Consider the following 22,122-nt stretch of genomic DNA (forward strand, 5'->3'; position numbering starts at 1 on the left):
AAAGAGTCTCGAAAAAGATATCATAGCTCCTAAAAAATATTAAGTAGCAAAAAAGGTTTCCAACATTAATAATTAATCAGCATATCAGAATGATTTCTGAAGATCATGTGACACTGGAGACTGGAGGAATGATGCTGAAAATACAGCTTTGATCACAGGAATAAATTACATCTCAAAGTACATTAAAATATAACGCGTTTTTTTTAACTGTAATAATATTTCACAATATTACTGTTTTCTTTCATCAAATGAATGCATCCTTGATGAGCAGAAGAGACTTCTTTAAAAAGTCATAAAAATCCCTTCTAAGATATTCAGAAAATGTCTTTGTCGTTTTGACTAAAACGGCTTTTTAAAAGATGTTTATCAGATGTTTGTACACTGAGGAAGTGCTCTGGAGTGGTATTTGTGTGCTACCTTCACAATCTGCTGGTCCAGTGGTCAACAGAAGCATCTGCGGGGTGCTGGAGATCAATGTGGACAGCTGTGGGACGGAAACAGCTGTTCATCAGAGTAACTGAAGGAGGTGCACAAGTGTAACACGAGCGTCTAAAGTTGAACCCGGCACAGATTCACCAGCTTCTGATGTGAAAACTACCAACAAATGTTTGTTTAGACACATTATACCAGTAAAACAGAACTGTTCTCTGGAGACACACTTTCTGGCTCATCTATACACACACACACACACACTCTGTGGTATTGCACAGACGTGCAGCTGTCAGTGAGATTAGACTTTTAGCAGGTGTCTATTTTTAGTGCCGGTTGAACAGATCACAAAGGCACGTCAGCACTTCTGATCATGCTGTTTAACAGCCAGCTGATAACAAAGACGTACATCACATCATGAGTGTCCATCAGCAGCTCCAGACTAAACCTCAGCACAGGGGTCAGAGGTGGCCACGGGGTTTGGACCGTGCCGGACAGTTCTTGGCATACGTGCAAATAGCTGGACGGGTGAAGAAACTCTTCATTAGAAAACCTGTTGGAGTGTTAAACATTACACACACACACATATCAGGCTCCAAAAGACCACACTGGAAATCTACAAATAACTCTCACTTGGTAATAAAGTTTTATGGTTCTGGAAATGTTTGAAACAACGTTATGATGCTAAAGGTCTAAGAAATATTTCAGATTGTGCACTGATTTTAGTACAGTGATCATATGAACTCTGATGATGAAATTATGAAATGATTTGCACATGCATCTCCAGTGCTAATACGTTCTAAATACACTCTATTATGCTGTTATTATGAACTCATTTTAAAATATGAAATAAAACATCTATTAAAAAAAATAGTAATGTCACTAGTGGATTTAGACTTTTGGACCCCATTTGGTCCAAACAAATCAGACATATACAAACACATTAACGATTAAAAATATACTCTGGATAGAAATGTCATTATAAAAAACTAAATCTGTGTCCAAACTGGAACAAAACAACACAAAAGGTGTTTATTCATACCTTAAGAATTATACCGACATGCTGTATGATACTGTGATTTCTGAACATAATATGGAGGGGACACGCTGTTACTCAAACAGAGTTTATTCATTGCAGTGCATTAAGAGTACTTCTGTTCTGCAGGTGAAAATATATCTAGCTGTGCATGTTCAGATGTACAAATACAGTGGGCAAAATGTAAACATCGCCGGGGAACATCAACAAGTTAGCATATTTCATATACTACATTCAAGAACATCAATGTAAGTACCCTGAAACCCAATGAGTTTCCTTTTATGAAATGATAAGCAAGTGTATAAGAGAATAAAAAAGTCCAGATAACAGGCAACCAGTTATTAAGATAAAGAGCAAAGTAAAGGGTCACGGCGCATTCAAAGTGTCTATGACGTCAGTGCTGATGCCTTTTAAATATGACAGAAAAGCTAAATGTGTATTTTTCATATCAGATCTGTGCTCTAATAACTTAATGCAGGATAAATAATCACATTCACAAGAATCAAATGATGGCCTTCAACTAGCCCTCAATTATTTTTTCCATCTGAAATATTCATTACTTGACATCTTTGTGCAAAAAGTGGATTAAAATTGATTGTTGGTGATCGGGGAGGAAGAAACACTTGCACAGCACTGCACTCCTAACACGGCCTTAGTTAAAACAAACCAAACACATTCAGAAGAACAGTAGGTTTTACAGCTGACATCGTAATGACAATAACATTCTGGAAAGATCAGAATAAACAATCATAGTCAGAAACAAACCACTCATCCTTACATGAAATGTTTGGTCCACACAAAAATATAATTTGATCATTAAATCCCTGCAGCCCATGTTAAAAATCATGACAAAAGATCAGAAGCCATCTAATATACCCACCAAACACTGAACACCAGACATAAAATGCTCATTAAAAGCTAATAAATAATAAATAGAAACAAGATACTACAAATATTAAAAACAAAGTATTTGAGATACGGCGTGTTTTGGTGTAGTAGTCCTTAAATGCATTCATGAGAAAGTGATTGTAACCAGCATCAGAAAGTATTTTAATACTCTATAAAGAACTTCTGAATATCATATTGAATTTAAAGGAGTGCATGTATCTTTTTGTTCAGTTGTTGGATGTTTCTCTTGCGGCGTCATCAGTGATAGAAACGGCTCTACCTCAGTCGAGCAGAGAAGCAGCTCATGTACTCGGTCGTCCAGCGCTCGTCCCTCACACTCAGTGCTGATCTTCTGGACTTCTCCAGGTCAGCTGATCTCGCCCGCCGCCGGTCTGATGATCGTCCACCTTTTCTGACCTCTCTTCTTGTCTGGACGCCCACGTCTGCCCGATGTATCTGAAAATGAATTTGGATTAATTCAGCTTCATGGAGCTCTGATGCGACTCATTTTCCGTTTCCACACTGGTGAAATCCAGCTCCTTAAGCTAGGTAAAAAATGTTAGCCTGAATGCACTTTACGTCGCTTTGGATAAAAGCATCTGCTAAATGCATTAATTTAATTTAAGCTACTAAACTTCTGTATACCAGAGAAGGTAAACTGACTGAAGCTTCAGGTTATCACTGCTCCACGCTGAATAATTCACCGCTTCCACACACAGAGTCAGATGTCACACAGCGCTTCATGCCACTGATTAGTACTCGGCTGTTTAGTCACATCAAAATCTTCCTCTTTGTTTGTATCATTCATTCAAATCTGTTAAAAACACACTCTTGTTCTCTTTTGCTAATGCCTATCAATGTGGGGAAAAAATACAGTGCAGCTTTTTAAAATATTATTAAAAAAAACATTGGAGCAATAAAAAAAAATTAATATATAAAAGATCTTTTATTAAAAATTATATATATATATATATATATATATATATATATATATAGTTGATTTGTAATAAAAATTATTAGCAACTAATTTCTGCTAATGGCTATCCATACAGCAAAAATAAACAAAATAAAACATTTTAGCCAAATTTAGTGTTATCATTATAAACTGAAACGTTTAATTAAAAATTAAAATTTAATTATTTAATATATGGTCATAAAGTCTGACACGATGTATTAAAAAATATATATTTTTATATTATAAATCTAAAATATAATTGTATATTTTATATTACAATTATATTTTAATTGTAATACCAATATTAGCAACATATTTCTTATATATATATATTACAAAACGTTCTCATGCCAAATGTCATCATCTGAGGTAATGAACTGGCCTTTATATAACATTGTATAAGGTTCTGAAAGTGAGAGTAGTTTGCATTGCCTCTAATATCAGATTCAGTTCAGAAAGCTGCTTTTATCATCAGGCCTCACCTCTCCAGCGGACACAGACACTCTCATATTTGGTGTCCTTCTGTCCCTGGTCTCAATGTGCCTCTCTGCCCAGTCATGACGGATGAAAGACCGTCTGTTCTCACGGTTGGACGTCCGCTCCTTGCTGCCCGGTGGTTGGCTCTTGGCCCTGGATGGTTTTCTTGATAGAGATAGCTGAGATTCGTCACTATCCAGCTCTTTATCAGGGTAGCAGGGCTCTGAACGGGGCGCACGGTGCCTCTGTCGCCGTTTTAGATTCGATTCTGATGGTCCGTTAGGAGTCACATCTTTATAACCATTTTCTGCGATAAAAGCAAAGATACTACTTTGTTTAAAGGAATATAAAACTTTGTTCGAAGGACAATATAAATCAGGTTTCAGTCATTCCAACAAACTGAGGCTTGCAGGACATGAACGTACCCAAGGGAAGAGAGCTTTCCCCGGCTGAACTCGTATCCGTGTGAACTTCTCCATTCACCTGTGGCTTCCAGGAGGACAGCACCTCTGCGTTCTCCTTCCTGGACTCTGATGAGGAGCTGTAGTGTCTGGCATTCAAGACGTTCCCGTCTTTCAGTTTGGGACTGGATCTGCCGCTCGAGTCGGACCCGCTTTCCCATCTGTCCCCGAATAACGGTCTGTGTGTCTGCTCCATCAGCCTCCGCGTCAGTCTGTACTTCACAGAGTCCTCATAACTTTTGGAGAACGTCTCCCATTTGGGATCTCTGAACTTCTTCATGTACTCCGTCCGGATATTCTTGGACATGATGTTGTTATTGGAAGACATCTGGCCCTGCTGAAATATGAAATAAGCACCTAATAACCTATAATAATGTGTCAGTCTTGTCCATGCACGTCCGCATACTTCACGAATCACTCACCATCTGTTCTCAGAAGTGCACAGTGTGGCTTGCGATGCTTTTAATACTGCAATCAGATGCATGTATCGTTATTCCTGCTCTTAGAGTAGGTTACAGCCCACTGCCCACATTATTTATTTATATTCTTTACATAATACATAAGCCGATGCTACATCCGATCTTTCTAAATAGCATATATTACGTTCTCGGGACGTTTTTAATACACGTTTATTGATAAATCGCGACGATGCTGCCGAGCATGCTTATGCATGCTTAATCATAATCTATTTACAACACATTACATTAAATAAAGGTGCAATCGCACTTATTGTAATTAAGAAACTGGATAAAATCATGAAAATATTAGTTGCTAATCTATTAGTTGAAGAAAACAGTCTGATTCGGGCGGCAGCGCACAATGTTTACAGGTCTGTCTTCACCTGAGTGTGTAGGTAAACATTGACTCGGATAAATGTAAGCGCTTTAAACTCACCCACTCCTTTCTTTTCCGTTCCTAATGTTTTAGCGTTGGAAGAAGTCGTACATTTTTATTCTTGTATCCTTGTGAATTCCAAATCCATCAATCCATCGCTGTTGAGCGCCTGCTGCGTACTAGAAAAACAAGCCTCGGCGATATTACAGCTTTGGTGATTTACAATGCGCATGCGCACAACATCACTCGGACTGCCTAAGCACTTGATGCGCACATACGCACACACAATCCAATCTACCGTTTAATTGATCCTAATTTGATTAGAATCGTCTACTTTATTCCAGTGGATAGAAGTTGTTCATTATTTGTGGTGTTAGTTTGTCGTTCGAAGTTTTCCTAAATGGCTAGAGAACATCAGGTGACTGTCTGTATACTTCTTTCCTCTCTTTGTAAGTGATGAAACTTTCTTAGCGCATGCGCATGAAAAGGTATTTGTCTATCTGGAAGATATTTGAACTTAAATATGAAACAAATATGAGGTATGGGAATATTTTTTTTTTGGATTTACTATCTCTGTGCTGTTGGTCAAACAGCCGAAATTAGCTCGTACTTTTCAACAGCAATACATTTTATGGTGGTATGGTACATTGGAGGTGTCACAGGGCCATACTAGAGTACTTTGGTTTAAAAACGTTTTTCTTTACAGTTATCAAAAGTTACCATATAAAGAAGATAATAATTCAGTATTAAACCTGTACTGTTATTCCTTTGAGGTTTATAAGTAATCAGTCTAATTGAGTGTCATTATATAAAGTATAAACTAATAAAGAGTATGATTGCTTTATAAACTGTAAGACTGTCAGTGCTACTGTAATGCTTCTGTCATCCATTAATCATCCTCCATTAGAGCCCATTTAAACAGCCCAGATGGTTTATAGTTGTCAGATTACAGTCATAACAAGACTTTGTGTCATGTCTTAGAGGTTTGATAAATTATGTTTAGTCTGTCTCAGTGTGGGCTGAATCCTAGTGTACTGTATCTTATAAGACTACTGAAACGACATATTCATTGACCATGTACCATGTTTAAAAATAGATTTTCACTTTTATTTGTCTGTTGAAGTGTGATTTGTGTTGGTTTTCGACTGGACCGGGTGTACAGTGGAACGTATTTCAGAGTCACTGGAATCTAAGGGATTCAAACAGCATTCGCCAAAATACCAAGCCATGGAAGTCAGTAATAAATACATTTGTTGTGCAATGAGAGTGCTTGGTATTTTTCTCTCCCTTGACGTTAGTGTCTTTCTCTCAGTTTATGCTTTTCTGCTTGCTCCTGCATCATCTCATAAATGACGACTGTAGAAAAGCTGTCCACAGGAGCAATGCACCGTCGCTTGGTTCCTGAGCAGGAAGCAATGATTGGATGGTGAGCCGGGCGCTTAGAAGCACTTGCGGTGGACGATGCTGGGGCCAGCCTCGTCGTATTCCTGCTTGGTGATCCACATCTGCTGGAAGGTGGACAGGGAGGCCAGGATGGAGCCGCCGATCCAGACGGAGTACTTACGCTCAGGGGGAGCGATGATCTACAGAGAAAGACGACATGTCAACATGGAAAAGCCAATTCAGCAAAAAGCTTGAGTTTTAATGCTCTAGGCCCTATTACCTTGATCTTCATTGTGCTGGGAGCCAGGGCTGTGATCTCCTTCTGCATCCGGTCAGCAATACCAGGGTACATTGTGGTTCCACCAGACAGGACGTTGTTGGCGTACAGGTCCTTCCTGATGTCAATGTCGCACTTCATGATGCTGTTGTAAGCGGTCTCGTGAATGCCGGCAGACTCCATACCTGTGCAATTGTTTTGAGGAGAGCGTATAAATGGATGGAGGACTAGAAGGTAAGACAACAACCGATAATTTCAGGTGTTTTCAAACGTACCAATGAAGGAAGGCTGGAACAGGGTCTCAGGGCAACGGAAACGCTCATTACCGATGGTGATGACCTGACCGTCGGGAAGCTCGTAGCTCTTCTCGAGGGAGGATGAGGAGGCGGCGGTGGCCATCTCGTTCTCGAAGTCCAGGGCGACGTAGCAGAGCTTCTCCTTGATGTCACGGACAATCTCACGCTCGGCTGTGGTGGACGACAAAGCAAGAGTTCTTTGTTTGGTCTGTTGCACACATGCTAGAAATATCCCAATGAAAAGTAATGAGGTACACACCGGTTGTGACGAAAGAGTAGCCGCGCTCGGTCAGGATCTTCATCAGGTAGTCTGTCAGATCGCGACCAGCCAAGTCCAGACGCATGATGGCGTGGGGAAGAGCGTAGCCCTCATAGATGGGCACATTGTGGGTCACGCCATCGCCAGAGTCCAGCACAATACCTAATAAAAGCCAGGAACCAGAAATCAATCAGAGCTAACAGTAAGCTGTGTGTGTTTATAAACTGTTGCTCTTTCGATGACAGCATGTTGTCTTACCGGTGGTACGGCCGGAAGCGTACAGGGACAGGACGGCCTGGATGGCCACGTACATGGCAGGGACGTTGAAGGTCTCAAACATGATCTGGGTCATCTTCTCACGGTTGGCTTTGGGGTTCAGAGGGGCCTCGGTGAGCAGGGTTGGGTGCTCCTCGGGGGCCACACGGAGCTCGTTGTAGAAGGTGTGGTGCCAGATCTTCTCCATGTCGTCCCAGTTGGTGATGATGCCGTGCTCGATTGGGTACTTCAGGGTCAGGATACCTCTCTTACTCTGAGCCTCGTCTCCAACATAGGAGTCTTTCTGACCCATACCAACCATCACACCCTAGAGGAGAGCAAGGGATACAGCATGATCAGAAAAGCCCAAAGAAAACCCATTCAATTATTCCATTGGGAAGGCAAATACAGAGCCAAGGATTTTTGTATTTACCTGGTGACGTGGGCGACCGACGATGGAAGGGAAGACAGCCCTGGGGGCATCATCACCGGCGAAACCAGCCTTCACCAGGCCAGAGCCATTGTCGCACACCAAAGCTGTGGTCTCATCATCATCACACATCTTGATGGTTCTACAATTAAAATGAATGAGAAAAAGCCATAGAGAAGTTGAAAAGGACACTACAACCCTGACAAAATCATCACTCACACTGGTAACCAAGTTCGTTGAGAACTGAAGGCATTATTCAAACCAATCATCTGACCAAAATTTTGTTTACATTGAGAAACTGCATTAATTAATAGCATTCTTAATTATAGCATACTAAATAGCAGAGTGGAATGTGAATGAATGAACAGTTATTTTTTATTGTCAAATACTATTTGTATTTCCATTTGCACCAATATGATAAAATAATCGCAAACATATACTTCATTATTAAAAATAGCTAAACAAAAAAACACACTCCGATTATTTTTATTGTTAAAGACCACTGTTTTGAAATTAAATTCACAGTTAAGATACTCAAAGAACACTGTTTCTGATATGAGTGCAATGAAGTGAATAAAAAAAGTTGTTCATTTCTTTTAAAAGTCAAAACATTTTCCGATTCCGAATCGCTGTACAGAGATAATTAATCTAGTTTGGGGCGTCGTGAAACAGCGCTTACCTGTGTCCGCTCTCAGAGTCGTGAAGTCAAACTGAAGTGCCGCCGGCTCCTGCTACATGACCCGCGGGCGCTGACTCTTATATACACCCGTCCTCTGCTTCTCCTGCTCTTCCGACAACCATTAAGGAATGTCGGTACATTCGAATGGAATTCTTCGCGATCCTCATCCATATTTGGGTGTCGGTGGGTCGAGCGGAGGGGCGCCGCGAGCCGGGCTCCATATATGGCGTTCCAGACCCCAGACCACAGCGCGCGGGCGCAGGGCCGTGTAAGGGAGTCCAGGGCCACCATACGAGTGGACTCAAGAATACAACACTGTTTGTCGACTACATCTCAATATAAGGGCATGAGATTGTTTATCATTACACTTTACCATTGCTCAAATGAAAATGCATTCAAGGTGTAATGTAAGTTGCTGTGGATAAAACTGTGTAAATGTAAATGAAAGTAGCTTCTCCTTCTTTGGTGGGATATTGATCATCAACTAATTATTTACATTTCAGATATCTACTTTAAAGGATGACAGCAAACCAGGAATTATTAAAAATGATCATTTTTGCAATGTATTATAGAGTGAACTCGGGTAAATTGGGCTGTTTTTTGAAAGTCATTGCAATGCAAATAATGGCTTCATTTGCATAAACATGACATTTCTGAAATAAATTAGGGATTCGGTCAGCCTGTGGCACTGGGATAGCAGCATTCAGTTCAGCTACTTCCTTTCCCATAGAAAGCCACAGAAGCAGAAGTTGCATCCCCAAAACTGGATAAAGGGGAGGAGAATCATGGAAAATCTCTTCCTTGAGTCTGATGTTTAACTGAACACTCACCACATTAAGCCCTTAATATACTATATCCATCAAAAGAAGGATAGCAGCGTATTTTCTAAAGCTTGTTCATCAGCTGCCATTACATAATAATTATAAAGATGCATTGTGAAATCATAATAAAAGTATCACCAATATAATCAAAATACCCAGTCAGCAATCCCCTCTGCCTTTCTGAAAACAGGAAATTATAACAATGTTTTACCTTCTTGGAGATGGTTATTAAATTACAGTCATTAGATGATTATTAGACAAGCACTACCCTGTGGCATTTCAATGTTTAATGCCAAGCCTAATGCCACATCATAAACAAGTGAGTATCATATTTCCTCCTGGAGTTCCAGACAGTTTATGTAGTGTCTTTAGTGACTCCAGAGGCTCACACCCCATATAGGGTGTCAGAGAACCCCCGTAAAGTGCAGCTTATTTACTGCGGGCACCACTAATTTTACCCTCTCTTCCCTATTTTTAGTAGACAGTTGCTTCTCCATCAATTCAGCTGCTCTTTTCACACCAGCTGCTGGAGGACGGAGTGGGAGCAACAGATGAGAGGAAGGAGTGAAAGAAAACAAAGATGTTCTCAAACAGATTCTTGCACATACAGAGGTCCCACAGGCTTTAGACACTCAGTAGTGTCTGTACTACGGTGTCGATATCTGCAAACAAATGTGGCACAAACTTTTCTGAACCATTCGTGCATGATTTTAAACTGGTGACGCATGAAGTTAGCTAAAGTTCATTTAAAACATACAAATGTTCATTCTTTGTGTGAAATGTTTTGCTCTAAAAGTGTGCATGCCCAAAAAATGGTCACTTAAAAGAATCTTTTAATGCTGCTCAAAATTCAATGTAAAGACGCAATGTTGCATAAATTCCCACTTATATTTGCCTGCTCTGACCCACCTCTAGTATCAGAGCATACAGTTGTAATTATTGTATAAGTGCATTTATGCCACTTCAGAAGCGCTTCAGTGCCACCTTTGCAGAGTAAATTTGGCATTAATTTGATGTTTTGTCATCTAATACAATGACGTTCAGACATCTTAGAGTGTGGCCTAAGAATCCAAATACATTTGGGTTCACTATCTTTAAGAAAGCACCATAAAACCATTTGTTTTTGTGAATCGGTCTTTGTCTTGCGGCAGAAGATTATAAAAACTGAATGTCTATCATCAATTACAGAAATACAGTTTATTCAGAAAACTCAAGCGTAGGTTCGTGTAAGTATTATTTTTTTGAAACAGTACAAAACAATGTTGGAATATAAACGAGGAAACAGGAAGTCATGTCAAATCTGAGCTTTCTGGTAGTGCTCATAATTTGCTCGCAGGAGGAACTCAAAGTACGGTTTCGATTTGAGAGTCTCCAGCTCGTCTTCCTGCAGAAGATCTTTCACGTCAGGCAGGTACGACTGCAGAGAAACACCTGTGTGCACAAACACAAAACACACTCTGGCTGAATATACAGATTTTGCAAGGAAACTCACTATATGTCCTGAAGTAGCTTTGAAATACTCTATACTTCATACCTGCAAAAATCAAGTCTCAAATAAGCCCTAAACCACTCTTGACACCTCAAGACAAGCTACTAGAGCAACTGTTTGCGTGTGATTGGCAGAAAAGAGAGTCACTGTACCTTCCTGGATGAGTTTCTGTAGGATCTTGACGAAAGTGCTGTCTCTGGCTGCTTCTAGAGGATCGTCATTATCATCAGACGATGACCAACTGCAACCAGTCAGTCAATGAAAAATCATTAGTCATGAAAAATGACACATCCATCCACACTAATCTCATTTGAGAGAGTTTTGTGATGCTCACCTCTCCTTCCAGTCTTTCTTTAAGGCTTTACTGAAGATCTCTCGTTTAATGGCATCAAGATCAACTCTATCCTCCTACAAGTGATGAATACATATTAGAAACGTGCTTAGAAAAGCAACTTTTTAATGTAGCCTGTTATTGACAGATACCTCCTCCAAGTACTCCAGCAGATCGAGAGCTTTCTTGAAGTCATACTCGTTGGCTCCACGGTTCTCATCGCAGATGTAGAGCTGGACGCAAGGAAAAGAGAGACAAGGCAAGACAAACGAGGATGAGGAAGTCTGAAGGAATTAAAAACTGCTGCCAAATGCAGTTGACTCACATGAATGAGGTTACGAGGGCTCAGTAGAGGCATGCTGTCTGGGTTCAGCTGCTTCTCGTCCAGCAGCTGCTTAGGAAGAGTCTCCTGATGAAGCTGAAACCGCTCCTGCTCCACTATATCTAAAACACACACACCGGACAACAGCAATTATGCTTCAGAAATTTTAATATGGCATAAACTGATTGAATTTTTTGGGACTCAAGAGTTTATTTGGGGAGGGAGAGAGGGAAATGTGGGACAGATTTGAACCACAGGTCATGTGATATTCACTAGGCCTGACAAATTGAGCATTAACTCCCATTATTCTCTGTGTCTTGCTTGGTTGGACATGACAGAGAAAATACAGAAAAAGTAAGAAAATGATAAAAATAATATGAAATCCATTTTATATGGACTAAAACTGGTTTTAAGAGAAATCAGGTAGTGGTTATGACTTTCAAACTCGTATGAAGGCAGATGACTGACCGTTGAGCTGTCTGCGCTGCACAGCTTCAGGCATGTCTGACACCAGAGCCGTGAGTTTGCTGAGGGCCAGCAGGGTCTTCTTCTTGCTGAAGTATCGAGTCTCCATGTTGGCCTGACTGTACAGGGTGCGATGGGCCTGTCGTGAAGAAAACAAAGCATTCATAGTGTCAGTAACCTCATGGTGTGCACTTTTGCATATACATATATAAAAACGAATTAAATCTGTGTGTATTTTGTTCCTCTTACTCTCTGATAGTTCTGCACATGTATGTCGTGCAGCCAGCTGAGGTGATCGTGAGCCTGCAGGAAGCTGGCCAGCTGCTGGTGCGTTGCAGTTGGCTGAGACAGCAGCTTCCCTCTCTTGCCTTTCTCCATGTACCAGCGGAACAGGAAGTCAGCAAAGTTCTTCAGGAAACACAGAGAGCTGTGAGTAACTGAATTCGGCACTGTATCTATGATTTCAGTCTGTTTTTAGAACTGTATTCCAATTAGAATTCTTAGAACTGTATTTCAAGAATTTCAAAGTGTCCGTGTGCATAAATATTGAAATATTCTCTACTAGCCAAAAGCTAAACTATCCAGAAGCATCTGTTGATAATGCAGTAGCGGTTAATTAAAAGTTTGGGATCATGAAGATTTTTTAAAAATGTTTGTGAACGAAGCCGCTTGTGCTTATCATGGCTGCATTTATTTGATCAAAACAAACAAAAACATTAAACATGATCTTCAGAAACCATTCTTGGATGCTGATTCGCTGCTTTCAGATTTTTATCAGTGTTGAAAACAGTTGTGCTGCTTGTTATTTGTGTGGAAACTGATATATATATTTTTTTTCAGGATTCTTTGAATTAATAGAAAGATCAAAAGAACAGCATTTTTTTTTTAAATCGAATTCTTTACAAGATAAAACATTTCTTTGCTGTCACTTATTATCAGTTTAATGCATCCTTAATGACTAAAAAGTATCAGGTACCCCAAACGTTTAAGCGATAGTGTATGTGGCATGTGTTGACATGTAAGAGTTCCCGGGTCATTGGGTTTCTCACCTGATCAGCGAATTTGACCATGTACTGCTGTAGTCGACTCTGGTTATCCGTTCGCTCACACAACTGCACCAATATGTCAAAGTCACAGTACTTCTCGGCCAGCGCCGCGACCCACTGATGCTGCCCCAACTCCACTGCAACACACAGACAACACCAAACTACTAAGTAGTGATCGACCGATGTATCTGTTTACCGATATTTTTCCCGATATTTAAGCATTTTTCCATAATCGGGTATCGGTTTTGTAATATCGGATTCGCCGATTTACGGCGCCATCTTGTGGCCGTTTTGAGATTTCCGCCATTGCACCCCGGGCGTCAGAGGAGATCAGTGAACAACAACTCAGTGCATAGGTAAATATATGTTCTACTTGGTTTGCTTTAATTAATCAACTTTATTTAACATAACAGACATGCACAAATGAGATATGAGACATAAATTCCTGATATAGTTAATTTATGCAGCTTGTTTCTAAACAATTGAGACGAACTCATTGAGTCACGTAGTGTAATTCATCATGTCCTGCCCCAATAAAGACGTATCTTTACATGAATTAAATAAAACAGATATGAATGAGTGCATGTTGAAAATAAAAGCGTTGGATTTAATTCTCTATCTGTTGTATTTGCTCACCATTAGTCTAGAAGAGAAAGTTTGTTCATATTGCTTCGCAACTGACGGATGATCTGGAGGCTTAAGCACGGCGACTGAATGAAACTTTTGACAAGATTGTCTTGTTTAAACACCCTAGATTATATTATCATTTACTACATAACAATTATTTCGCTAATACACATATAAATATAGCCGCTTTGTGGAAATTAATTATTTATTATCTCCATACGCGATCGCGGTTGATTAAGTTATAGTCAAACAGCACTTTGTCAGTTGGCATTTCATGATTTAACGTTAGATTAAATTTAGATCATAAAATGCCAACTGACAAGTGCTGTTTAACTGTATATAGTCTCGGGATAAAAGTTCGTTCATATTGCTCAGCACCTGGGTTGATGATCAGGAAGCCTCAAGCAATGCCACTGAATGAAACTTTTGACAAGATTATCTTGTTTAAACACCCTAGATTATATTATCATTTACTACACAACAATTATTTCGCTAATACACATATAGGCTACATATACCGCTTTGTGGAAATTAATTATTTATTATCTCCATGCGCGATCGCGGTTGATTAAATTATAGTCAAACAGCACTTTGTCAGTTGGCATTTCATGATCTAACGTTAGATTGAATCTAGATCATAAAATGCCAACTGATAAGTGCTGTTTAACTTTATATAGTCTCGGGAAAAAAAGTTCGTTCATATTGCTCAGCACCTGACTGGGTTGATGATCAGGAAGCCTCATGCACGGCCACTGCATAAATTTTTTGAAGGAAGCAGGCTTACAGGGCAGAATGCTGAAAGACTCTGTTTTCTACACTAAAACCTAGTTCTGCTTAACTGGGAGTATTAAGTTACACTACTGAATAGCCCTCCCGCCCCCACCAATATGTTAGAATCATTTTTGTGCTTTATTTTTTTACCTGTTTTTATTTTTTTACCTCATCAAAGCTTTTATTTTAAAACAAAGACACTTAGTAACAGTGCGCTAAAATTTTTGGGACTCAGACCCCTCTATTTATTTGTGTATAAATATAATGCTTTGTTTTTTTGTATTCAAGGAGGGAGTGATTGTTATAAATAAAATGGTTTGTTCAGCTCATTTGTTTTGTAATAATTGTCAGAAACAGAAGTATAACAGTAAATAAATATCGGTTCTGCATATCGGTTATCGGGTACATAAACATACAAATAATCTGTATCGGTATCGGTTATAAAAAATCAATATCGGTCGATCACTACTACTAAGCACATGATCTGGCCTGTTTTTCATCTTATTCTGACCACACAGACAGACTGACAGGTAAAATGAGCCATCAAAACTCACGGAGAGGTGCGAGCAGCTCCGAGCGTTTCTGTGTGTACTCGTTCTCCAGCGTGACGTAGCGCTCCTGTTGTCCGGCGCGGCGGAGAGACGTCAGCTGAGCCACGTATCCGCTCAACAGAGAGTCCAACAGCGCCACCAGCTGCTCGCTCAGCACCGCGCGCAGCTCCACGTCTGCGTGAGGATACGCCGCGTGCAGGATCAGCTCGTGCTGCCGCGTGATGACGGTCCGGACTCCACCCGCTCCTCCTGAGGCTGAGAGGAAGAGACTATGACGCTCATATTGATGGAGAGCTGCTGCTGTGTTTATAGCGCTGTGGCAGTTAAAAAAAGAAAAGGAAGTCCTTTCAGGTGTGTGTACCTGTCCATGGGATGTACTCGGGCTCAGGGACGCAGTTCTCTGGCGCTCTGTACAGAGATGCTTTGGTCTCTCGGTACTGTGCTGCTGCTTGAAGCATATCCTACCACACAAAACAACATGATTATTCTTTTCACAAACTGAAAAATATGATTTTATGTCCAGATTCATGATGATCTGAATGAATGAATGAATAAGTAAGAAAGACTGCTGTGCACCTTGACAATGTCATTGACGTTGAGCACCACCTCGGCCCACCGGGCGGCATCCGAATGCTCTTTTAAAGCTTTTTCCTCCTCATCCAACAGACACTCAAAGATGGAGGAGATCTGAGACACCTGGAGACACAACCATGAGATAAAGCAGAGCGAAATATATATTCTACATTCCAGTTTGATGAAGCGTGTGCTGAAGTCTTGCACCTCTCTGAAGAACACGTCCGCAGGCGTGAGGTTGGTCTGTATGTCGGTGTTGCTCTTCTTCAGGGCCGACAGGATGGCAGTGTTCACCAGCTCTGGATGCTTGGCATGATGGTTCTTCAGCACGATGGCGGCCGAAAGCTTCTCTGCGTGTTCACACAGCAAGAGTCGCGTGGCCATGGGGGACATGCGCACCGTTGTGGAAGTGAGGCGATCTAGAAGTCCTGTCTGTAGATTGAACAGAAAGAAAGAGCACTGCTGAATACTGGGAGAAGAATGAAAGCGTATCTCACAGAGTGTGTAACTATTGAGGAACCTGAAGCAGGAAGTCCATGAGGCAGCGGTGAGCTTTCATCTTGTCCTCCAACTGATGCAGCAGGATCAGTGACGTCAGTGTAAATCCAGCGCCCTCTACAGGACAAAACACACAAACTACTAACTGACCAGGGTCCAGAATTAACAACATTTACCATCTTAGAAGTTTGTCACACAAGTGACAACACATATGTGTGGAATATTCTCCACAATAAGCCACAAATAAAGAAATTCAAATGTGAACAAAATCAAATTGCGTCTGACAATTTTTGTGACTGGTGTTTATTTAATTGTATTTTTTTTTACCAGAAGCTAGCTCATTAATTCAGGCAAAAAAATTAAAATAATAATAATAATAAAAAAAGAAAAGAAAAATAACTAAAAATCAATAAATACAATTTATAATATTTAATATAAAATAAATTGTATATTAAATATTTAATGTAAAATAATAATAAACTGTCTCTTTAGGGAAATAAGGACTTAGATCTGGGTCATCAATTTCAGATGATCTGAGTGCATGAATAAATAAATAAATAAATAAAATACCTTAATTTTTTTATAAGAAATATTTATGGCCAAAATATTTTCTTAATTATCTTGTATGAATTTAGGATTGTTTAGCAGAACTAATAATTTATTGTGGTAAAATGAAGTGTTTTCGTCCCATCTCTCACCATCAGGAACCGACTCGGCCCAGCGTGGGTCACATGCAGGGTAGTCGTCCACCAGATCCAGGTCAATCTGGGTCACCACAGCATCCAGCTCCGCACTTCCCTCTCCATCGCTGGGAAAGAGCTCGTCCACCATGCTCTGAGCTCCAACCGGATCATGACTGCAGATCACAGGTCACGGATTCAACGATCACAGACACAAGCAGCCCAGAGATTACGTCTGTCAAGTGAAGGAAACTCACCGGCAGAACTGCAGGAACGCTTGCTTCAGCAGTTTAGTTTTGTCCTCGTGGGCCACCAAGTCCATCTTAGGTGGCGTCTCTAATGGAGTGCCCTGACAAGGTGACAAATATTTCTTTGAATAAATTAAAACATTTTAAATGGATACATATCAATTCTATACCAGAGAATAGTTCATGAATATATAAAAAACTGTATGTAATTATACTTGAAAAAATAAATGTTCTTATATAGAAAAAATAATATTTCCAGATTTCTAGTTAAAGAAATACAGTTAAAGAATATATATATATCAGACTAACACCTGAATACACAATAAATTGAATATATAAAATAGTTTAAATATAATAATTGTTTAAATCGAGAACATTTTAATTTATAATGGGTTGCCCAGAAAAAATGTCACTTAAATAAATGTAAATATTATACATTTCTATATACATATAAATGATATATTATAAAACTAATAATAATTTTTTACATTTACAAAATGTACATTTATAATAAAGTGCCATTAATAGAATGATTTATAGTGCCTTTATAAATATATATATTTCTATATACCTATAAATAACTTTTTTTCTTTTTTTTTTACCAGACACTAGAATACACAAAACTGTGAATTCATAAAATACTTAAAATATTATATAACAGAATACATTTCTATACACAATACACAAAAATGCCTTTTTAAACATAATATTATAAAGGATTGCCCTGATAAGATGACAAATATTTCCTGGTTTATAGTTATATATATATATAATATATTATTATTAATCCTCCCTAAGTAAACCGAGTCCAGACCTCAGGTCCAGGTCCAGCCACTGAGGTGCAGAGCGAGTCCTCCATGGTCTCAGGCAGCAGGGAAGCACTTTCTCTCGCTAAAACAGCAACCAGCCCGTTGTTCTGAGAGAAAAACACCGGCAGACCGGCACACACCCCACCGCCTCGGATACGGTCCCCTGCAGAACAGACAAAACAACTGAGAGGAACTCCAGGAAGAGAACGAGCGACTTGATTGGGTTTCCCCGTCCGAGGGCTGCACCTGGAGAGCTGAAGGAGATCTTCTCCTCGGCGAGTCCTCCGCGTCCAGCTCCAGTGCTGCAGGTGAACACCAGCTCCTCGTTATAGAGGAACGCAGCAGGACTCGACGGATCGGGCAACACCACACGCGTCTTCTGCAGCTCCTCCTCACTCTGACACACAAAAGCACAGCTCAATTCACAGTTTCATGATTTCACTTCAGGAAGCTCACAGTCTAAACACTCGGATCATTCAGCTATGACTGAAGCGTGTACCTGGAAGGGCGGGTTGTATTTGGTGACCTCTACAGTGAGCAGGTCTGGTGAAGGAGCTATGCTTTCTGCAAGAGTAACCAGGCAGAAATACGCCACACATGGAGTGTCGCCCGGATGCCACGCCGCCGCCAGCACCACCAGCCCCGCTCTGAAGAGACACACAGCATGAGTCACTGTCTACTGCTGCACTGTATTACACATCAGTCTGAACATGACATTCAGTTTCATATTCAAAACACTCACTTGCTGTACTGCATGTCCAGATAAGAGACATTCACTCCTTTCTTGATCTCCGAGTAGTTACTTTCTGAGTCCTATAAGACAAATAAAGGGTATTAGATAAACACACACACACACACACACACACATACATATATATATATTTTTTTTTTATAAATTAATTTGAAATAAATTAACACTTGTATTTAGTAAGGATACATTTAATGGCTTAAAAGTGACAGTAAAGACATTTATAATGTTACACAAGATCTATTTTTCAAATAAATATTATTATTTTGAACTTTCTATTTATGAAAGAATCCTGAAGAAAATCAGTTACAAAATTTGAAGCAGCACAACTGTTTACAACATTTCTGAAGATCATGTGACACTGAAGACTGGAGGAATGATGCTGAAAATACAGTTTTGATCACAGCAATAAATTACATTTGTAATATATACCCAAATAGAAATAGATGCAGCATTGGTGAGAAGAGATTAAATTGAAATCTTACTGAACTTTTGAGCACTAAATATATGTAAACAAATAAAATCAAATACACAAGCTGTATTGCTCATTTCACAAATGAGGCATTCAGGGGCAAAGATATTTTCTCACAGCCAGAAAACAGGTTTATTATACACAGGTTTATTTATTAAACACTACCAGTCAAACATTTGGAATACTTAATATTTCTTAATAGTTTTTTCTTCTGCCTAACAAGGCTGCATTTATTCAATAAAAACAGTAATACTGTGAAATATCCTAATTTTAAAATAACTATTTTCTATATGAATATATTGTAAAAAGTAATTTATTCCTGTGATCGAAGCTGATCATTTTCAGCATCATTCCTCCAGTCTTCAGTGTCACATGATCCTTCAGAAACTTTTCTAATATTTTTTCAGATTTTTATCAATGTTGAAAACAGTTGTGCTGCTTCATATTTCTTTGGAAAGAATCTGATCCTTTAAGCAGTCTGCTCTGGTTCTATGCAAGGACTTCAATTTCTATATCAGATGACGTTTAGAAAAGCACATTTCAACATAATTCTAGACACTTCCAAATAATAAAGAAGAGAAGTATCTGACCCAGATGGCGTCGGTGATGCTGTCAGTGATGATCTGATTGGTGCTCCAGCTCAACACCTGCGTCTCACTGTTCTCATCCACCTCCCATTTACTGAGTCCACACGAGCTGAGCGAGTACAGACAGCCGGTCTCCTTCACCCAGAGCACACTGAACACCTGAGGAGCCAGACGTCCCGTCACTGTCTGAACACATCATCTGCTTCCACCTCTAAATATCACACAGTACTGACCATGACGTCGGCCGGCTGGCCGCGGATGCCGAACAGGCTGGAAACCCTGCGTCCGATGCCGGACAGCATCCCCTGACCCTGCTGCACGGGCCGCTGGTGCAGTTTACCGGAGGAATCCGGAGTGAGCCGGAGCAGGTGCCCGCGGTACGACGACACGATGAAACTCCCGCCCTGAAACAACAAGAGAATACAGCTCATGGAAGAAGAGATATGGAAATACAAGCTTCTGCACTCCTCATTTAGCCTGACTGCTCACCTTAACAGCGGCGACGTAGTTGCACGTGTGTCCGGCGAGATCCAGAGATGTCTCAGTGTAAGTGCCGTCATGAGCCAAACTGGGCCAAAACCGGGCCAAACCGTCTGAAGACACGGCCAGTGCACTGACAGACTGAGAAAAAAACACACATTTGCATTGATGTGTGCATCAGGAAATATTTTGTGGGGTATGCGTTCAGAGGTGATCTCACCTGTATGGGTGCAGAATCGAGTGGCTTGGAGGAAGTGATGGAGATGAGATCAGCGCTGTACGCAAACTCACTGGAGGGCAGCTGGAGGTCTTTACACACGGACAGCTGCAATGACAGCAGGAGCACAACGTTTGTACAGCCTTGGCAGCAATTTCAGCACACAGTAATGGTTTCTTTCTGACCTTTGCCACAGACGTCTGAGACACTTTCCAGATGATCAGCTGCTCTCCACAAACCATCCACGCCCAACCGGACGCCTCCACCTTCACAGAGATCTGATCATCCACTGCAACAGACACAGCATCATACACTGACAAGCCTTCAAACCAGAGAATCCAAAGACTGGAAGAGACTAACTACTAGTCCTACTCACAAACGTGTCATTTGAAATGTCTACAGATCAGCCCCAGAGATTGCTGGTGGCAAACCACTAAAACTTCTAAGCAGTTCAGAGCATTGCTTACTGAAACTAAAGGACTTTTGATTGAATCCCTTGTTAGAAAGTAATGATTTACAAGGTTTTGAAGCTTCATGAAGCAGTGTTCTGATTGAATTGCTCCCATCACTAGTTTTAATGCATCAATGATGCCTACAGCTGTCACCTAGGTTGGCAGCACACTCAGTTTTGAGACATATCTTCACACTGGAATTACATGAATCACACAAATGACAAGTTTGCACCCATGAAAGTTAAAGAGCCCAATCTTTACCATCAGCCATGGTCAGCGCCTCCATGACTTTGACCGGCAGAGATGATCCGAAAGTCTGAACATCAAAATGATGCGAATCGACGACTGCATGACTCTGAACTCGGGTGGGAGTGGATCTAGAGAAAGAATGGAGATGCACAAATCAATAAAAAAATTAATAAAAGGTCATATTCATATTCAGATTTAATTTATTTATACAAACTACCTTTTTGTTATTAAAATAACATTAATATTTGTTATAAAGATAAGAACTATTTCATAATTATTGTACAATTGTTTACATAACATGTAAAAGAAACTCCCGTACATACCGTACTTTATTATTTTATAATTAACAGAATAAAATACATTTAATATAAAAAAATTAATTTAAAAAGTATATACTGTCTGTGTTTACTCTATATTACCCTATGGTTTTACCTGGATGTGACAGCGGAGCGGCGTGGAGAGAACAGCAGCCCGGGCTGAACGGCACTCACGCTCCTCCGAGCGCCGGTTCGGGGCGCCTGTCTGCGGCCTGAGCTCGGTGTGCCGCGGGGAGAGAACATAACGGACCCGCAGCCTGTTTACAAGGGACGGAAAATCATTCGAGATAACAGTTGGAAATATTTTACCGCGCGCTCGCTACAGTCGGTCAGGCGCACACAATGTACGTCATTCGAACGCGCATGCGCTCTTGCTGCTGAAGAGTGTGCTGAGCATATACGTATAATATGTCTATGGTGCTGAGCAATAAAACTGATTCTGGGTCAGTGTTACAGAACAAGCGTTCTCGAATAGGATTGGCTGTTTCTCGGAAATGCAGTTTCAGGTTTAAAATGTTGCATATTATAATAACTCCAGTGTGTCTGCGCCGAAATGTATCCATCTCAACATTAAATATAATTTCTTCTTTATTTTTGTACATTACAGCAAAAGCATATCTAGCATTTATCAGTCTCCACTTGTAACAACAAAAATAAAAAGTAATACAAATGTCACTTAAAATATTATGTGTCTTTCTATGTATACATTT

The 22,122-nt window shown here is 40.2% G+C and overlaps 3 protein-coding genes across 6 annotated transcripts; all 3 read right to left on the reverse strand.

Moving 5' to 3' along the window:
• Window positions 1-1,539: 1,539 nt before the first annotated feature.
• ccsapa (centriole, cilia and spindle-associated protein a) lies at window positions 1,540-6,027 on the reverse strand. Of its 4 annotated transcripts, XM_026227086.1 has the most exons (5): window positions 5,141-6,027; window positions 4,669-4,714; window positions 4,211-4,583; window positions 3,791-4,092; window positions 1,540-2,809 (listed from the first exon to the last, which is right to left on the reverse strand). In XM_026227086.1, the coding sequence occupies exons 2-5, from the start codon at window positions 4,669-4,671 to the stop codon at window positions 2,630-2,632; spliced, it is 858 nt and encodes a 285-aa protein (XP_026082871.1). In that variant the 5' UTR covers window positions 4,672-4,714; window positions 5,141-6,027; the 3' UTR covers window positions 1,540-2,629. The 4 variants fall into 4 exon arrangements, with proteins under 4 accessions (XP_026082871.1, XP_026082989.1, XP_026083048.1 ...); XM_026227204.1 differs by lacking the exon at window positions 4,669-4,714; XM_026227263.1 differs by lacking the exon at window positions 4,669-4,714 and having other exon boundaries at window positions 4,211-4,603.
• A 134-nt stretch (window positions 6,028-6,161) lies between these two features.
• On the reverse strand, window positions 6,162-8,811 carry LOC113058747 (actin, alpha skeletal muscle 2). Its single transcript, XM_026226961.1, has 7 exons — window positions 8,660-8,811; window positions 7,984-8,122; window positions 7,554-7,878; window positions 7,296-7,457; window positions 7,016-7,207; window positions 6,744-6,925; window positions 6,162-6,663 (listed from the first exon to the last, which is right to left on the reverse strand). Exons 2-7 carry the CDS (start codon window positions 8,110-8,112, stop codon window positions 6,520-6,522), a joined length of 1,134 nt encoding a protein of 377 aa, XP_026082746.1. The 5' UTR covers window positions 8,113-8,122; window positions 8,660-8,811; the 3' UTR covers window positions 6,162-6,519.
• A 1,847-nt stretch (window positions 8,812-10,658) lies between these two features.
• nup133 (nucleoporin 133) lies at window positions 10,659-21,777 on the reverse strand. The gene is made up of 26 exons (XM_026227370.1): window positions 21,528-21,777; window positions 21,108-21,223; window positions 20,580-20,683; window positions 20,398-20,502; window positions 20,187-20,318; window positions 19,931-20,101; window positions 19,701-19,856; window positions 18,633-18,703; window positions 18,390-18,537; window positions 18,137-18,287; window positions 17,896-18,053; window positions 17,091-17,182; window positions 16,852-17,009; window positions 16,176-16,270; window positions 15,863-16,087; window positions 15,659-15,778; window positions 15,444-15,543; window positions 15,086-15,337; window positions 13,137-13,270; window positions 12,337-12,495; window positions 12,091-12,226; window positions 11,626-11,744; window positions 11,453-11,533; window positions 11,304-11,377; window positions 11,122-11,210; window positions 10,659-10,911 (listed from the first exon to the last, which is right to left on the reverse strand). The coding sequence occupies exons 1-26, from the start codon at window positions 21,653-21,655 to the stop codon at window positions 10,775-10,777; spliced, it is 3,411 nt and encodes a 1,136-aa protein (XP_026083155.1). The 5' UTR covers window positions 21,656-21,777; the 3' UTR covers window positions 10,659-10,774.
• Between the last annotated feature and the right edge of the window lie 345 nt (window positions 21,778-22,122).

Source organism: Carassius auratus, chromosome 1 (genome assembly GCF_003368295.1).
Source record: "Carassius auratus strain Wakin chromosome 1, ASM336829v1, whole genome shotgun sequence".
Classification (NCBI taxonomy): Eukaryota; Metazoa; Chordata; class Actinopteri; order Cypriniformes; family Cyprinidae; genus Carassius; species Carassius auratus.